Source organism: Crocodylus siamensis, chromosome 6, assembly GCF_052110815.1.
Source record: "Crocodylus siamensis isolate JL-2025a chromosome 6, ASM5211081v1, whole genome shotgun sequence".
NCBI lineage: Eukaryota > Metazoa > Chordata > Crocodylia > Crocodylidae > Crocodylus > Crocodylus siamensis.
The window spans coordinates 70,648,099-70,667,386 of NC_143400.1; the positions used below are offsets into that span (position 1 = coordinate 70,648,099).

The 19,288-nt window shown below is 40.7% G+C and overlaps 1 protein-coding gene across 6 annotated transcripts in view; it reads left to right on the forward strand.

Annotated features, from left to right (window-relative positions):
* LOC149862972 (uncharacterized) overlaps positions 1-17,147 on the forward strand; it is a 184,043-nt gene extending 166,896 nt beyond the window's left edge. For 4 of the 6 annotated variants that reach the window (XM_090051572.1, XM_090051574.1, XM_090051575.1 and 1 more), the window contains 3 exons: positions 4,298-4,454; positions 7,866-7,938; positions 9,795-17,147. In XM_090051572.1, coding sequence (XP_089907698.1) covers positions 4,298-4,454; positions 7,866-7,938; positions 9,795-10,086 — 522 coding nt within the window. In that variant the 3' untranslated portion in view covers positions 10,087-17,147. The remainder of the gene's footprint in view (positions 1-4,297; positions 4,455-7,865; positions 7,939-9,794) is intronic. The other 2 variants (XM_090051571.1, XM_090051569.1) reach the window with 1 other exon arrangement.
* Positions 17,148-19,288: the final 2,141 nt, after the last annotated feature.

Consider the following 19,288-nt stretch of genomic DNA (forward strand, 5'->3'; position numbering starts at 1 on the left):
TGGATCTCAGCACTACATGTAGAAGAAGGGAAGTGGGTCTGTACAAGATGCAGTTGGGTTGTTCATGTAGAGAGAAACAGTGAGGTCTAAATATAATGTATAAGGAATACGTTTCTGCTGATTTCTGGCTTTATTTTCATGGCTAAATAAAAACTGTACTTTTCCTATGGTATAATTAATGTGCGGTAGCTGTCCTACTGTACAAGCCTAGTGGAGAAAAAGGCCCTTTCATATTATTGTAACATAAACCAGGCAAGGTCAGCCCATATTCCTCCCCTGCCAAAGGTGGGCATTAGCTAGTTTGTCTCACTGTAAAATGAAATTTCCTTGTTATGAGTAAAGCTCGAAGTCCTGTAAAAGCCAAGCTCAGCGTACTTCCCTGGGTTTGAATACTCTGCAGCATTTGTGGTGGTAGCAATTACTTAACTGGCAGGGGAGATACCATGATCAAGAAGTTAGGGAGATAGATGCCATGATCACCAAGGTGGTTCTCCCAGGGAGAGAGAATTATACTCCAGGCAGGCTGACCCCTGTGAGTTTTTCTGAGTGCAGGAAACTTGACGGCACAATTCTTTGGTAACAGGGGACTACATTCACAGTTCCCCCATGGCTAGCTTCTCAGCCTTTTGATTAGACGCAAACATGCATGACTAAGGGGAATATGAATCCCAAGGTCACTGGACTTGCACATGGGATACCTGCCACGGATCTGGGGAATATCTGAAGCCCAAGACTTACGCATCTGGAAGAAGGATACTTGACCATTAGTACAGCCACACACACAGACTTAAATGATTGAGTTCTGCTCAGTTGCAATTTGGAACTTGACTATTGGGCTTTGCCTAATAGAATTCGGAGCTGATTTGGCCCTTGAAATAAATATAAAAAAAATTGTTGTGATAGATGGTTTAGTAAGTGCTAAGGGCTCAAAAAGATTATGCTGTTTAACAGGTTTTGTTATGCATTACTTGGCCCATAGCAAGAAAATAGACATGCTAATTCAATTGTTAGCTATCAATTAGTTCTAATATTAAAGCCCTGTCTTGTACATGCTGTTTTCCTATTAAAGGACAGCTGAATTGAAAACCCATACCTTTAGCAGCAGTATAAAACTTGCTTTCATGAGGAAATGAGCTGATGTGCATCAGCTGGAGATTGGATTCTAATGCTGCCCGCAAGACATAGTAAGATCTGGTTTAATGTGTGATTGAAGGAAGTGTCTCTACCATTCAAAAACAGGAGCTTAGGATCTGTTCTAGGGTTGGTGGTGCCATTTAAACAAAATCTTGGTTAGTTTAAAAGTGGATTGAACTTCGGTTAATTTTAATTATCATTTTTTTTAGATCCTCAAGAACTTGCAGATGTGAATCTTTGACTTGCAATGATAAACCTGATTTCTTCATTCTTTTCAGCACAACCTATTTGATTGTTAGTTATTGCTTGGTGTTAACATGATTCTTTATGCTAAATGTAGTGAATAGACTATATTTTATATTGCACTTATCTCATTTTCTTGACGACTATTGTAATTTAGACATGACTTGTGTGTGCAAAGCGCAATGGATTTCTGTTTGTATGCAGGTGACTAAATATGTACATTTTTCATATGTATTATCTTGAGAGGATCTACATGGGACAGCAGTAGGAGCTGATCTGTAATTTCTCTGTTCTCATTAAATCCACTGGATTGAGACAACTGGATAGAAACAATTAGTCAGTTTTGGTCACTTTTTTTTGTCATGTTCCTTAGCTAACTTTGTTTTATGCCTTCAAAATAACTTCAGTGTGAACAGGTCTAGACTTCCCTCAAGCTCATTTAAGAAAGAGGAGCTGTACATATACCAGTATTTCCTAGGGTAATAACCTTTCACATTCTTTGTGGAGTCAGAGTAATTACAGTAGAAGTCTAGAAACTTCTTGGTTTGCTCTTACTCTTTGGGTAGCTGCCTAGGGCAGTGTGAGCCAGCTAACAGCTGTGCAGGCACTCCCCTAGGAGTAGTCAGGTATACGAATCCCCACCCTAGTAAAGGTTACAGAGGATAAAGCCACACATTCTGAAGGAATAAAGAGCCTCTTTGCTTGCTTGTTCCCCAAGGAGCTCTGCTATAAGAAGTAAACCAAACTTGGACCTGATTCCACAAACTTCTGCTTCCCCAAGTACCCTTACAGGAGTCAGTAACATTCCTCCTGTGAAGATGGGATGTGGGATAATGACCCTTGCTATTCATTTTTAAAGGAGCAATACTGTTTTTGCATGTAATGCTCAAATATGTATGTATTTTATATATAGTATATTGGCATCTCCCTTAGAAATGCATGTTACAAAAAGTGAAATATCAGACACACCTCAGAGTATACCTAGAAAATGCTCATATTTTTCTTATTTGACATGTTAGAATTTCCTCAATCTGTATTATCTTTAGTGATTTCCCTGGTAGCTTGGAAGCTAACTTTACTTGTGCCAATAATGAATGTCAGCCCATAGGCACTTAAAGTGTCAAATACACAACTAGAACATATTTTTTTCTCACATTACAGCTGCTGACTATTACAGATTCGGACCATGAAGCCTATTAAAGCTTCTGAGATCAAATGAAAAACTAAATTATTTATAACACAGCACAAACATATCCTGTAAATACATGTATTTTGTTTGTGGTATGCACTAAGGCCAGTCTAATAAATTGTACTTATTATATTCTCCATGTATTTTGCAAGTGCTTTAAAGATACCTGCAAAATAAAATGGCTTAGGATGAGATATTGATTTAGGATGATAAAATATATTTATCCATAATATACCAACATTTTCCCAAGCTGCTTTTTGTATTATTCTCTTTGAGGATGTTTCTGAGATGTAGAAATATTCATGTTTTAATAGGTCAGACCCCTATACTTCTGAAATTAGTGGGTACAAGATGGGTGGACTGGCCCCTAGATTGATCCTTAAAGAATATTAGCTTTGTTGCTCTACTAGAAAGAACTCCTCCATTCTTCACAATGCAGCTGTATCCTGAAAATGGTATAAAATAATTATGTTCAGTATGGCTGGAGTAACACTAACAAATGACTACCATTTAAACATGATGGTGCATGTACCATACTTACGGTCATTTGTTTGCTTGCAGAGTTTGCATCCAAACCCACCAGAGAAAGGAAATGTATTATTTAAAGAAAAATCAGGTTAAGATATTGTTGCAATGACCCTGATGAGTGGGTTTTTTTTCCTTCAGTTGAAACTAAGCTTCCATAAGGCATACTGGGACAGATTTTCCAGCCCACTCAAGCATAGCTGTTGCACAGTAGAGACTGGGGTCTGTCAGGGGTCTGTTCAGTTCCCTGGTTCTGAGTCACCCAAACCTGGCACAAGTTAGAGGTGCAGAAAAGCAAGCCTAACTCACAGTGGCGTTACATTAATGGTGGAAGATGTGGAAAGAAACACTGCTCTATCCTACTGCCCCCCAGTCCCTACTCTGTCCCTGGAACACTACAACGTACCTTCTGTATTTCTGTATTCCTACACTGGGCAAGAGTGTGCTGCTGATGATACAGACATCCTTGCCAGACTTTCTGCTGACAGAAGGTTCCCTACACAGGAAGATTTAGCACCAGGTGTCTCAAGACAGATCAGGTCTACTTTGTGCTGCATTAGGTTCCAGCCCATTTAGTAGCAATGTTTCAGGCTATAGTATGGTAGATTAGTACCAAGGCCTTTAGTTCCTTTGTGTATTGCACCACTTAATGAGTGTGAGCACCCGCTCCTTCCTCATATTGGACATGCATGAGTGAGATCTTCTACAAGTGGATTCTCCATTATCCATGCTGAAGGAGGGAATGCTGCTTTGTGAACCCCCCACCCCCCACCACCTGTGCCCCTGATTCCCCTACAATATCACAGAAGCCTTTTGGAGCCAGATTTTGTGGGGTGGAGCTAAGGTAGGAGAAGGCAAAGCAGACCTGGATTCCTGCATGGAAATAACATCAAGAATGAATGTTGCTTAGAGCAGACTAAATCACTCTGGGAGTTGGCTTCTCTGTGATTGGTACACAGCTGTCAATTTACCAATTTATACGTGGTTCATTTGGAATTATGGTGCATCAGGAGAGGGGAACTCCATTAGAGCCATAAGGACAACAGCTATACATGCAGGATGAGATCTGTCTCAGAGATTCAGGTGACTTTCCTACATTAGCTGGATCCATGAGGCTGGAAGCCATCATTCCCTGTAGATTCTGGGGCCCTCAATACCCTTCCCTTGGTATACCCCAAGATCATCTCTCTCTTGTTCTTAATGCAGCACTACCATTTTTCAGACATGGAGAATCTTGAACGGGTCCAGAGAAGGGTCACAAGAATGATTAAGGGCCTGGAGGACAAACCTTACGAGGAAAGACTAAGGGATCTGGGATTGCTCAGCCTGGGGAAGAGAAGACTGAGGGACTTTGTGGCCATCTGTAAGTATGTAAGGGGTGAATATCAGGAGCTGGGAAAAAAAACTGTTCACTAGGGCACCCTAAGGGAGGACAAGGAGCAATGGCCATAAACTGTTAAAGGATGGTTTCAGGTTGGATGCAAGGAAGAACTTCTGTATGGTAAGGGTGACCAGAATCTGGAATAAACTTCCCAAGCAGGTGGTGCAGTCCCAACCTTGGAAGTCTTCAAGAGGAGACTGGACAAACACCTTGCTGGGATCATTTGATTTTAGCAGTATTCCTGCCCAGAGCAGAGGTCCCTTCCAGCCCTTAATTTCTATGTTTCTTATGATTCTATGATACCATTTACTGCCAGTTCCTGTAGAGGAGTTGCAACTAGCCAAATAATGTGAAGATCTACTTTTGTGCAAGAGGACAGAAAGGTAGTTTAAATACATTACTGTTTCATCATTTGGTAATTATTTAGCTCACTTTGGTGCATTACACTAAGCTCAGTGAATGAAAAGCATGATACAATGTAAGTGCTAAATGGAATGTATTATTGCAAAGTAATTTAACTAATATAATATCTGCCAATTTATGCATATTTATGAGGTCAAAGAGTTCACATTCCTTCAGGTCAGAAGACAGAATGAGTGTGATCTCATCCTGATGCCAGTTTCTCCACATTACAAAACCACCATGTAAAATGGCACAATTGCTTGTCTCTAAGCAAGGACCAAGACTGAGCACTTCCTTTGGAACAAAAGAGCTAGAGTGAGCAAAAATTTTATCATGCTCCTCAAAGTTCACTAAAATCAAGGTACATCCCTCATGGTAGAACTAAAATGTCTGGTCTGTATTTTTTACCTTGTAATCATTCACCTCAAGGCAAAAAAACAAAATATAAAACAAACATGTTTTTAGCAGTGAAGGCAAGCCTTAACAGTGACAAAATGAAGACGTGCAGAGTTGTACGGTGTCTGCCTGTCTGGGAAGACAGGATTGCCATTAGAGATTACAGCAGATCTGACCTGGTATACTCTCTCTAACTGGGCTCGTTCCTAGCTACACCGGAGGAAAAACCCAGCAGAAAGCAGTTCAGAGTAGCCTGCACACAGGAAGTGCTTTTTCCTGACCCACGTTTGTTAATTTATACTCTGAAGCACTAGATCCCGCACCAAACTCTTTTTTATGGTTGTTACTACTATAATTCTCAACATTCTTGTTATCCACATAAATGCTTGATCCCTTCTTTTCATTTGGTTTGTTTTCTTGTTGTTCCTCTTCTAAGCCTGACAGCTTCAAGGATGAAAACAACATGCCCTAGGTTTGCTTCAGTATTGTCAATTCACCAATAGAATTTAAAATACAAAGCATCGCCAGTCAAATGCAAAATATGATCAAGTCTAGGGAACAAGTACACATCAGGCACTTCACAAAGAGGCAAATATCTAAGAAATGGAACTATAGTTACAATTTCCTAAGCAAAATGAAGCAGTGTTGGATGTACAGTTTTATCCAACACACTGTAATATCTGTAAACAATGACCCTGCCTGTTAAGCGAACACTTAGATGTGTTGTGAGTTACATCAAAGGATGGGAGTTACTAAATGTTTTCATGAACAAATGATGCCATTTCATCTCAGCTAAAGACCCTGCTGTGACTGTTCCCACCTTTGTTATCAGTAGACCAACCTGCTGCAACATAGTCTACCTAGGAGAACTCAACTTTGGTGGCTATGCAGAAGGGATGGTTGGGGCACAGGCCACTTCCTGAAAGAGAGAAAGTCTGTTCTCAGCTGCTGCTGTTTTGTGCTACTCTGCAGCACATACAAGCTGCTGAAGTGCTGTAGTGGGCTGGGGGAGAATTTCTCTGAAGATAGTACAGCGCAGAGTCACCATAAGCAAAGGTTCTGGGGTAGGAAGTTGTTAGGAGCAGGGCTTGGGACAGGAAGAAGTTGGTGTGTACACTGAGCATTACGGGGATTCTGGGCTGCAGTGCAACCATAGGCAGCCCAGGGCAGGCTCTGGCAGTTCCAGTTAGGCAGCTGGTTACTGCTTTAACTTGTTTGCCCCAGGTCAGGTCAGAATGCAGGAGGCATGACATAGGCTTAATGCTTTACTGCCTACTTCTGAGGCTGTGCCTTTTGAGCCTCCACATGCACCACAGAATCTGACCCGTTAAAGCGTTTGATCCATACCCTGCACTGGCTGTCGGTCCCAGTCCACTTGAGGATGGGGTTCTTGACCGGCCAGGGGCCCACGAGTTTGTTTGCCTAGGCCCTACTAAAGGGTAAATCCAGCCCTGCCTAGCAGACAGGAAGCACATACAACATACTTCTTTGGCCCATTAAATCAGCTGTAGTAGGTAGAAATATTCTTAATCTATGCTTCCAAGCAAAAACCCTCATGGCAGCTGGTGAATAGGTATCCCTGGACAGTGAAATATTGCATTTTAGCTTAATCGGACCACATTTAGGTCATGTTCCATTGCAAGAGTCTCTCTGTGACTCCTGCTGGTTGCATATTTGGAACCAAGCACCCTGACCCCAGGGATTAGATTTTCTATATCTGCTGCCTTCTAAAGCTCTGTAGCTGAAGTACGCTTGTTTCCTATGGGACTAGTCCTGAAACTGTCACTCAGGTGAAAAGCCTTATTTGTTAATATGGTCCCACTGGTTTCAGGGGAATACAGTTTTACAGGTTCACATGCAAATACAACCAGGCACCAATACAATTTGTACCTGGATAACACACTAATAAGTGCACTGCAAGTTATCTAAAGATTCATTGCCTTGATGTACTTTATCTAGCCAGAGTTTAGGGGCTGAAAATTAATTTTGTGATGATAATACTAATTAACTAGTAATCAGTAACTTAATTGGCCAATTCCTGAGGTTCTTACTCAGACAAAAATGCTATTCTTTCCAATAGGGGTGTAAGTTGTAGCTGTGTTGGTCTAAGGACATAGGCAGACAAGGTTCTTTGGGTAAATCTGAGATCTTATATTAGACCAACTTCTAGTTGGTCTAATAAAAGGTCTCAGATTTACCCAAAGAACCTTGTCTACCTACATGCTTTCCAGTAGGAAATTTTCTAAGTAAGAGCTGAGTAAGGACTTTGGGATTTGACTAAATAAAAACAATGGTAGTGGTGATGATAAATAATTAAAGTGTTTTCCAAATACAGGAAATTTAAATGGCCGCTTTAGAGGTTTTTTGGCAGATCTAGTAAGCAGCTACAGTTTTTTATTATGTGTATTAGGCATATCAGACTGCAATGCTTTCTTAATTTAGCAAGTACCACAGTCTACTGAATAAACAAACAGAGCTATAGAAAAATCAGCTCTAGCCACATGCTGAGATCACATGATATATGACTGATGTAGTTTGTCTTCATTTTGCTTATGTTACTAGTAATTCACATTTACTGCTGTTTTGCATCTGCAGGTCTCATGAGTTTTGCAAGATTGGATGCACTTCATCCCTATTTCACTGATGGGATAACTGAGACACAAAAAGGGTAAGCAGCTTTCTCAGTATAATTGAGCAAACTAATATCAGTGCAAGGGTGACTCTTAAGGCCATTCCCAACCGACTAGATCAGAGTGGCAAAAATTATTCTTATAATACATAGACGTTTCTGTGCTTCTTATATTTTAATATACCAGTGGTTCTCAACCTTTTCAGACTCAAGGCATCCCTTGTTAAAATGTTTATAATGCTATGGATTCCTATTTGAAAGCTCAGGGTTTATCTTGTGAATCAGGTTTATACACCTAACAGTGATAACATTGTGTGGCATCATGTGACACCTTTGAAAAGATAACCCTGTTTGAGAATCACTGTAATATACTGATGTCACCTTTACTGGAAATTCTGTAGTTGTTTGGATGCATAGCTTCTATTTAGAAAATGGGATATTTTATGTCTTCCTTTAATTTCTAATGTAATGTGAAAGGAAAAACAATCAGCCTAGTATGGCAGCTGTCAAGCTGAGCCACTGTTCAAACTCCGGGAGGTTTGGGGGGAGCGGGGGGGGCGGGGCCTCTTTTAAAAACATTTCATTTCGTTATTGACCCCTTAGCTATAAATACCAGTTTGGCTGTTCCTCTCTTCACAACTCATTTTTACATAATGAGCCCATGACTATCAGAAAGCCACCTTGTCTTTTGGAGGAACAAGCAGCAGCTGAAAATGTGCTCCAACTACATTCCCTTGAGTGTGAGCTACAAGGTCTATGAATGTTGGGTACTTCAGACAGGTGAATGTATGTCCTTGCTGCACCCACTTCTGCTTTTTACTTGACCTTGCTGCTCTACACAGTTTTTGGCCAGGATTTCACTTTATCAGTTTAAAGACCGTCACAGAATCAGTGCAAACTCTTAGTATAGATGCAGGTGTAACAGTACAATGGAGACATGTCTAATTGTCTATCTGTATATTGTATTTCTGTAAATTTCCAAAAAATGATTTATCATAATACGAACATGCTTTTATCTGAAGAATTGCATCCCCCGCTGGGGATAGAGTTATAATAGCACAAAAACCATGTGTAGACAAGGCTTTAGAGTTGCTTGAATAACCAGCTTCCTTTTTCACTGCCAGTTAACTTGTCTATTTAGCAAAAAGAGTTTTAAATGTCTAATATTTTTTTCTTCCTGGTCTCAGGGGTGGGGAGTAAACACAGGAAATGTAATGCTGGAACAGATCAACATTCCACCTAATCAAACATCAAGTCTTTGACATTAGTCAGCTCTGGATGTTTGGGAGGAAGGCATTAAAACACTTTTTAATGCACGTACTTGTGCAATTCTAGAAAAGAAAAACTCTTTTTCATCCTCATTTCTGATCAGTTGATATGTGAAAGCACATGGATACTAGATTTTCTGAAGTTAATGCTGCATAGACCTTATTTTTAATGGGACAAATTCCCAATGACATCAATGGATTTTTGCCTTGAATTAATCCTTTTTGCCCATTGTGTCCAATTAATATTTATTTTTTTCAAAATTTTATAGATCCTGCCCATCCTTTGAGAGGCAATCTTGCCTAGTGGTTACTCTGCTTTACTAATTATCTAATTATTCCCTTGGAAATGCAATAATTGGAACTAAGATGAGTCAGAATCAAAGGACTGGGCATTCGATCACTATCATTTCATATTTTTTTACCCTAAACTGCTGTGGCTAATGTCTTGAAGGTGGAATAGTTGAGCCACTGTAGAAAAAGGACTATCATATGTACTCTTTTTTACAAACTTCTTAGAAATCTACATAGGAATAAACTACCCAATTTTCAGTAAAGTCCTTGGGAACTGTAATTCTTTGCGTGTGTGGTTATGTGTTTAATTAAAACTATTCTTTTATTTACTTACAGGTGCATACACAGTGGGAGCAAGGAGTGGCTGAGACTATTTAGTCTTTTTTTCTGGTTCAGACCACAGGAACACAGGAAATTAAAGAATCTGCTTGATTGCAGTGGTACAAACCATGAGTCTCATCCAAGACATGTACTAACAAGAAGGCTATCATTATTTGCAACAACTGAGAAGATAATTAGAAACCTACCAATGCTACAGTCATATTTCCTGTCACAAGAAGACGATGACACACCAAAAATGGATTTGGAAATCTTTGCTGACAGTAAAAGTGGGAAGAGTATAGCATGAACCTCCTCTGATATAATTATATTACAGTATTCAGCAATCATGATTCTAACATAGCTGTAACAATTGCATTCCTGAAAGCACAAAGCCTGCATCTTGTTTCAATGGAAGCTTTGCCTGAGTAAGGACAGTAGCCCATAGAGTTTTCAGCCTTTGAAGACTACAATAGCTTATTTTAGGCCATGAATTCAGATTCTTCACAACCATCAGAAAAGCCAAAGACTGTAATATAAAATTTGGACAAAGTTAAATATCTTTATCTAGGGATCTACTTTTTTGTTTTTGCTGGCTTTTTTAAAGCTGCAGAAAACTACTTCTGGGAACTGAATATGATATTTTGTTCTGCTTATGGTATTTTCAGTATATTCATTTCTTGCATGTTAAATGAAAACAGTAAGCAGATTTTTAGTGGATGTAAGTCAGTTTTCTTTAATGGAACTATGCCAGTTTACAATAGCCAATAGATCTGGCTCTAGATCTCATATCACTTTGCTGGGATGCATTAAAAAAATCTAGTAGAAAAATGTGAACATATAGGCTAAGCGCAGACAGTCAGAAAGCCTAAAGCTGAATTGATTCAATCTTTGCAGGTTAGTCTAAATTGCATAGATTGGACCAATAAGTGAACAGACATTAATGTCTGATTCTGGAAATGCATCTACATGCCTGCAGTGGCCCAGGCCACAAGCTGGGGGTGGGGCGCTAGGGCACATCTCCCTGCTTAGCTTGAGCAAACAGTGTGGGCCAAGGCTACCCCGCCCACCCTGCTTGGGGTGGGGGGCTTGCGGGGGAGGTGCAAAGCATCCTGGGATGCTGGGAGACTATGAGTTAGCTGGAATCTGGAGGGGACCTGGGACAGAATTTCAATAAACTGATTTAACGTAAATCAATTAAGTCCGATACTGAATCTATCCAGGTTTATCTTAAACTGCTTTCAAAATGGCTGAAACCAATTTATGTGCACTGAACTTCTGTTGTATTACAAATTTGAACTGGTTTCTGATCACTGATACCAGTTTATGTGTAACTTCTGTCCCTAGCTGAAGAAAAAAGCCGTTGATATGCAAATGAATTGCCCCAATATATATGAAACTCTTGTCCGTGGAAAAACAGTGGTAGCTTTTTTAATGGCCATACTGTACATTGGTGCTAATAATTCAAAAAGACTTTGACTTTTAAGAGACGTTTATTCCGGGAAGGGTGACAAATGGTGGGCAGTAGAAATTATGTACAGTTAGGTCCAAGGATCTGGGCCTCAAGGACAAGGTCTGGGCTCATGGCCTTCAAGGCCTGCCCGCACACTTTAGACAAAAAAACAAAAAAACACAAAGAACAAAAGAAGTATTTACATATATACAGTTCTTGCCAGGGGGGACACCCAGGGGGACCTCAGGACATCAGGGAGTGGCCCACCTGGATAAGCCCAAGGTCTCAGCTTGGTGGGTGAGCCTCTGCACCTTGAGGTGCTGGTGGTGTCACAGGGCAAGAAGCAGGCGTCCCGCCTCGACTCGGCACAGTGCCCTGTCGACGGCCCGGTGTTCCTCAAAGGTGGACACCGTCCGCCAGAGGACCGCATGCTCGAATTCAAGAGAGAGACGGTCCTGGTGAGCCGGTTCTACCGGCTCTTCAGGGTGGCCATCTTGGTCTGGCCCACCAGAAAGTTGGCCAGGCTGACTGTGGCCCGCTCAGCCGCCCAGTACGGGAAGGAGTAGATGTAGGTTTCCTCTGAGAAGTCCCGGCCCAGTGCCCGAAGCAGTGCCCTGAAAGCAGCAAAGAGCTGCTGCAGTCAGAGGCAGTCAAGGAAGGTGTGGAAAATGTCCTCTTCCAGCACCCCTGGGCAGAAGGGGTAGGCCGCCGAGGCCACTGGGTCCAGGTAGCGCACAAAGGTGCCAGTGGCCAGGATGCAGTGCACCCGTGTCCACTGGAGGTCGCCGATCTTCTTGGCGGTGGGCGCCTTGTAGAACGTGAGCCACGCTGGGGTCCTGGGCCACGCCAGGTGCCGCCATCACGTGGTGTCGGGGCAGCCAGCCAGCACCTGGGAATTCATAAAGAAAAAAACTGAGAGCAATTATAAGACATATGAAAGGAAAAATTTATATAGTCCATCTTCTCTGGTATAACATCAATGAAAAATAATATCTAAAAAAACATCCAAGCTATCTTTAAACCCAGTGGCTTCAAGGGTGTTACTGAAGCTCTTTCCTTCAATAATAAAATGGAGGTGGACAAGGACAGGTTCTTTCAAGATTGCTCATTGACCAGGGCTGTCATACCTGAGCTTGTAAAACAGGATCTCTGTCCTCTATGGAAAAATGACACACGATTTCTGGAACTATCATCTCTCTTACTTATATCTGCCCATATGTGGTAAAAACCTCTGCTCTTCATAATTATTATTACTATTTAATATTATTGTAATACCAAAGTGTCTAGGAGTTCCCCACTTTTATGGGTGCTATATAAATATCAAACAAAGACAGTTGTTCCCCACAGAGCTTCAGTAACCATGTGATGTTCCTACTGATGCTAATAGGACTAAGTGCAGAAATAAGCAAAGCAGAATGTGGCCTGTAATTAGGATCCCACCGTCAAATGTTTGTCACAGAGGTTTTTTCCTTTTATAATTCAGTGGAGTAAACCATTGTAGAGTGGAAATACTCCAAATTGGGACTAGCATCAATATTAACTGGACTCTGGTGGTGTGTTTTTCATTGTAATAGTTCAAGAACAAGACAAATCTGAAAGGCATTAAGGTTCATAATTTAAAATGCAAAGACAGTATTACAGGGTTCTCATCCTTGTGTAGGTGTATTTGAATTATGGAAGGAATTAATTTACATAGAGCTACACCTTTTACAAGGTAAAAGATTATATATACCTATTGCTTTGGGTTTCTCAGTATACCCAAATCACTGTAGATTTCTGTGTTTCTTGTTGATTTTCACTGCCCTCAGTTTGGCTTTGCAGAAGTAAAATCCCAGATCCATATGTTGCTTTTGGTCATATGGCTGCAGCCCCATTCACTTCCTTGGAGGTGAATTACTGTATGTGAGAGTAGGGTTTGGCCTGCAGGTTTTAAATGATGATCTGCACAAGAAATTCTGGGACTAAAGCCAGATTCTCAGCTGCGATTCACTGATGTTGCTCCACTGAAGTCAGCGGAGCAACACTGATCACTAGCTGAGAATTAGATTCCCGGAGTCTAGCTTATTTCCCTTTGCTGCACAGGGAGAGAGACAGGGATAGGGAGAAACAACTTTCATGAAGTAGGAAGGTAGAATAGAAGGAAAGATGGAAAGTAAAGCATCTCCGTTCCTGTCTTTACTTTCCCACCCCCACCTTTGGTGGCATCCTTTGCTCTGCTTTACCTTTGCTGTGATTGTCTCCTCTTCGCTTCCTCCTCCTGAGGAATACAGTATTATGATAAACTAACAAAAGCTTTTAGCAAGTCCTTTAAGTGCCATTAGCCAGCTTTCACCCATATCCTGTACTATAGGGATGTGCTTGAAAAATTACATATGGCTTTCAGCAAGCCAGCTTGGCATTAAATCTGGGCAACATGCATTATATCACCACTATGTATTTTATATGCTGCATAACCTTATATAACATACATGGCACAGCTCATGTCTAATGGCTAGAACTAGAGGGGGAAGCCAGGAACTCTTAGCCTAGGGACAGAAATTACACAGAAACCAGTATAAGTGATCAGAGGCTGGTTCACATCAGTAACACAACAGAAGCTGAGTGCACATAAACCACTTTCAAAATGGCCAAACCTGGTTTAAGATAAACCTGGATGGATGTAGTATCAGACTTAACTGATCTAGGTTAAATCGATTTATTGAACTTCTGTCCCAGATCCCCTCCAGATTCAAGTTAACTCACAGTCCCCCGGCATCCCAAGATGCTTTGCACCTCCCTCACAGACTCCCTCCTTGCAGGGTGGGTGCACTAGCCTTGCCCGAAGCTGTCTGCTCCAGCTGAGCAAGGAGGCCTGCTCTAGTGCCCCTCAGCTTCTGGCCTGGGCCACTGCAGACATGCGGCTTAATTTCTAGAATCAAAAGTGAATGTCTGCTCACTTGCTTAATGGTTCAGTCTATGCATCTTAGACTAACCTGAGAAGATTGAATTGATTCAGCCTCAGACTTTTTGATTATGTGTACTTAGCCTTATAATTTAATTTTAAATCAGCCATTGACTTGCTCCGTAACTTGAAGCAAATCATTTGAAATATGTGCCTTTGGTATTTCTGTTTGTAAAATTAAGATATTTACTCACCAGCTTTGTAGCCTGGCTCCTGTAATTCTCTCAGAATCCTTCTATTAGTTGGGTCTTTTTCTAATTTTATAATTTAATCACTGTGGTTTCTGTTATGAAGTGTCAGCTCAGAGTCCTAACCATTCATAAAAGCTCTTGCTGTTACATTCATAACAGCAACTAAGCTATCAGGTTTGCCCTGATATTTTATGGAGATACTTCCAAAATATGGATAGTTGTGTTTACTCAGGGTATGTCTATACTGTAGCTGCTGCAGTCATGACAGCTCACAAAGACATACCTCAGCTAGCTTATGTCCTGCTAGCAGTGTAATCCTTAGAAGGGATATTTGTGGGTGTTTAGGCCTGTCGTTAGTTACTTGTTTCATCCTTTTTACAGGGATGTGTGAATTTACAATACTGTACAAATAGCAAAGCACATTATTCACTCAGCTAGTTATCTCTGCCCTTAATTAAAGGCATATTAAAAGAAAAAAAATCAGTTCTAAATGAATTAAATGTTATAAATAATGAGGAGGCTAAAGCATCTTTGACATAGACAGTAGAATGGAATAGTCAAATACCTGGGATTCTCCCTACTGTATAAAGAAACTTCTCTCCCTGAGAAATAGTGCTGTTTTTCTACAGTCTTCATAATTAAAATAGTAAATTCTAATGCTGGAAGACCAGGATCTTCAGGAAATACTTTTCCCCCTCTCCTTCAGCCAATCTTCTCTTGGTATGGTTATGTCATCGAAAAATTATACAATATGACTTAATGTTGAAAAGAAGCCAAAAATTCCTGTACCGGAGATATCACAATGAAACAGCTTACGAGCTAACTTAGTCATAATGTACATTACAGATCAGTTGCTTTAACAGCGTATCATGGCGTATGAGTAAGTTAGTAAGTGCCAATCCAAACAAATGCTATTGTCTGAGCAGGGAAGTCCACATAACTCATATTAAATAATCAATTCCAGTCTGTCCACAGCCTTAGTAATGCAGAAGAGATATGTTTTCAATCTGCAAACATTATATGAAAAATGAAAAAGGAAGCAAAAATAAGCCAAATCTGTTTTGACCTACAATAGGGTTGTGCAAGAGATCCATCAGAAAGCACTTTTAATCCATTTTCTGCAGCAGCTATTCTGAAATGTTTTCCTTTTCAGTGGTATAAACTGTGCATGTGATTTAAACTTTTGATTGTGTTTAGAAAGAGGAAGGGAGGGGAGGAGGGAAACAGAGGCGAATAAACAGCTGTGAGATTCAGTAATCCAGAGAAATAAGCCACAGAACCAGACAACAAATTCTTCTGACCCTTGTCTAGAAAATAAGAACACAGGTTTTTTAATCCATAATTTTATCAGGAACATAATAGTAATCCACTGTATATTTGCAGAACCTCTAACAGTAGTGTATCCTAGCTTTAAGAGTATGGTATTAGGTTACTGAAGTCTTCAGTACCTTGAACTAGAACAAGATTTCTAATATTTTCCTGATATTTAGTACTCAAAAATGTAGTACTGTGAGGTGGATTAAAATTTCAACACGCAACCTACTTTTTCTAATATTTGGAAGACTGTTACAATGACCAGACAAAACCATTTGGATTCCCAACCTAAGTCAGTATTTGAATTATATTTAATCTTTGTATCTTCTTCCAATGAAAAAACACAACAGAGCAATGCCATATACGGAGTACTCAATAAGCTTCCATTGTCTTAGCTGCAGTGCCAACAACTGTTATTCCACATCATATCTCAACACTTTTGTGGCATATTCACCTAAATTTCAGTGAACAAAAATTTTGTTAATAATTCCATAAATTCTAATCAAGAATTGTCAGCCAGTCAGATTTAAGCAAGCTACCAACAATGCCTGCACTTGATCAGCATTTCAACAGAAAAACAACTATACACTACAAACACAAAACACAGAATTCAAAAATCTCAGTGGCTCCAGTTTTCAATACAGCTTTCAGCTGAAGTGTTGCTGAGTCCTCTAATTTCACTCAGGACTTTTAGTATAATTTTCAACTGCCTGACACTCTGGAATTTTTAATGAAGATATTAGGGTCAACATTTAATTCTATAAGGCCTTTAAGATTATTTGATACATTATCTGCTCATGAGGAAATGGAGTTGCTTCTGATTAAAACTGCATCTTATTATTCTGAATATCTGCTCCTTGTGTGTCTATCCAGAACTGTATCTGCTTTTTCTAAGTTATTTTTATTTACCTGTTATGTTTTTTGTCACTGTATTCAACACGGCTTGGAGAAAGGAAGTGAGATTATTTTTTATTTGTAACTCACAAAGAGAATTATTAGGAAACTTTTCTATATAAAACCTTTAGTTTTGGTTGTTAAATCTTGACAAACAGTGGAGAAAGCTATTCCGTTCCATTAAAATTTGAGAGTTCAGAACCACATTTTCATTGGTCCTATTCTTAAATTCTTTTTGCACACATTAATGTAAGTTAAGTTGTGTTTATATAAATGGAAAATGCATTTACCATCTATACCTGATATTAAATTCATAATGATACAGAACTGTCAGTTAAAGGAAAACCAATTATTTCTTGCTCTTCCATCTTAAGGTGTCCAAAAGTTCCTGTTGTTTCTTGATAGTGGAGCAATGTGGTCTGCCACTAGCAGAAGGGCCAGGTTCTGAAGCTGAATCTTTGCCATGTTGATGGTTCCCATGATAGGACTTTTCTCATGTTTGGGAACTAAATGTGCCTTTGTGTCTTTTCCTTCTTTTGTTCATTGCATGTCCTGGTGAACAATAAAATCAGTTTTAAATGGAATAATCTTTCACTGAGCAGATGAAGGCCAGACTTGCTAACATTCTCGTCAGATACCTTTTGATAGTGTTACAGGATTTCCCTTTACAGCTTTCCTAAGTGCACCTCTCAGACTATCACATGTGAACGCCTATAGTAAGAGAAAACTTGAAAACAGTAAATTAAGAAAATGCCTTCATATATTTTATATGAAATGTATTTGCTAGTGGAATACTGCTTGACAATACTCTTACTAAAGAGACTCTATTATTAAAATAGCATTATTTATCTAGCAATGATAAATCAGGCAAAGTTTGCCTTAAAATGTGGGTTCTCAAACTTTGTGATACCGTGATCTGGAGTGCTAGATGGTGACCAGGGGAGCAGGGAGGGAGAGGGATGGGGAGCTCGTATGTGGCAGCCACTGCTACCATCCACCACCCTGTGCCGCCATGCATACCCCCTGGGAATTTTGTGGCCCCCTTTTAAGTTGCTCGTGACCCCCTTGGGGGTCACAATCCAAAGTTTGAGAACCCATTTCTTAAAGGGTTCCGATATGAAGGAGTTTAAAAACTCCTGAATTCCCAGCTCCCTAGCTTGTTCTAATTCTGCAAATTGCTTCCCCTGTCTTCTTCAGACACACAGCTCTAGTAATATAATTGGACCTTTATTTTTCTACTTTTATACCCAACTAATGATGGGGTAAAAGGAATTCTGTGTGTCTAAACAAGGCAATCACATGGCAGTACTGGCAAATAAATGCAGAGATCACCTTAAGTAACACATAGGTGGCAATTTGTTCTCATGAAATATTAATCCAATAATTTTAAATAAATTAACTGAAATCAAGGTCTGTTTATGAAGAGCTGACATTGGAAAAGAGTGAAAGTAATTAATGTAGCTGAACATAATGTTCTGTATGAATTGTTTCACCACATCTGCATGTGCCCTTTTTATTTTGTACGCTGATAACATTTTACAGCAAGGGACAATAAGCTAAAATGCTTGTTGGAAATTCTCTAGTGTCCTCAAGCACGTTCCTCACAAGGTGAAGAGGGCAAGGAACAGTACCAATGGCAGTGCCAGGGCTGACTGTAGTCAAAGAAAAGAATGATATTTCTCCAAACAGAAGTAAAATTATCTGTGCTTCTATGTGTACGAGGCCCTGCCTACTGGTCCCAGAATTGCGTCCTTTGTGTTGGCACCATCCCAGTTACACCAAACTTACGTTTCTGCAGCTGTTCTTTGTTTTCTGCCATCTTTACTGAAGTTATGATGCCGTTTGGGCCAACATTATTAGTGTATGACATTCTCATCTCTCGTCCTGTGACTGGGAGTGCATTGCACAGGTCAGATTTACTAATGATGCTGTCCCGGGGAGCAGCCGAGGGGAAAATCCCAGGGAGCCCGGGAGGAACCCAGGGAGCAGGAATGGGGCAGAAAGGAAAAAGGAAGGAAAGAAAAACACATAGAAAAGTTCTTACCTTCAGGGAGTGACGCGGTAAAACCAGAAGTGGCGGAGGGACCCAAGCGGCTCATTAGCCGCGATTTTATAAAATTATGGCCAGCTGAGAGCCATGGCAGGAGGAGCCGGTCGGGGGCTTTAAAAGCAGTGGAACGCAGCCCCAAGGGGGAGAGAGGAGGTAGAGCGCCAGAGAAAGAAGCACTCTCCGAGTCCCCTCAGAGCAAAGAAGCGTGGGGGCTTGCAGCCGGCAGTCAAGGTGGAGAGAGCAGGATCCCGCAGGAGAAGACTGTCGCCGGCAGCAAGGAAGGAGACGAGGAAGCAAGGTCAAGGTGCGGGGGCCAAGAAGGTTGGCACCTGGACAAGCCCTCAGAAGATACAAAGAGGCGACAGGCTGCAGATCACCCGACCAGGTGGGATTACAGAGGGTACAGGCAGTCCCAAAAAAGAACTATATGGGAGACGCGTCAAGGGGACCCACCAGGAGCACAGTAGGCTGACCCCAGGCCAAGGTTAGGCAGGTGGAGGCTTAAGAGCCGGCAACTGGGGCCAATAGAGTGGGAGATAGGTACTGTCATAGAAGGGGCAATGGACGTCCCTTAGGATCTGGTGTTACTGCCGGTGGTTTAATTTGTGTTTTGTTCGGTTACCCACTGTTGGAGGGGAGGTGAGGTGTATAGCACTGACGGGGAGTAGC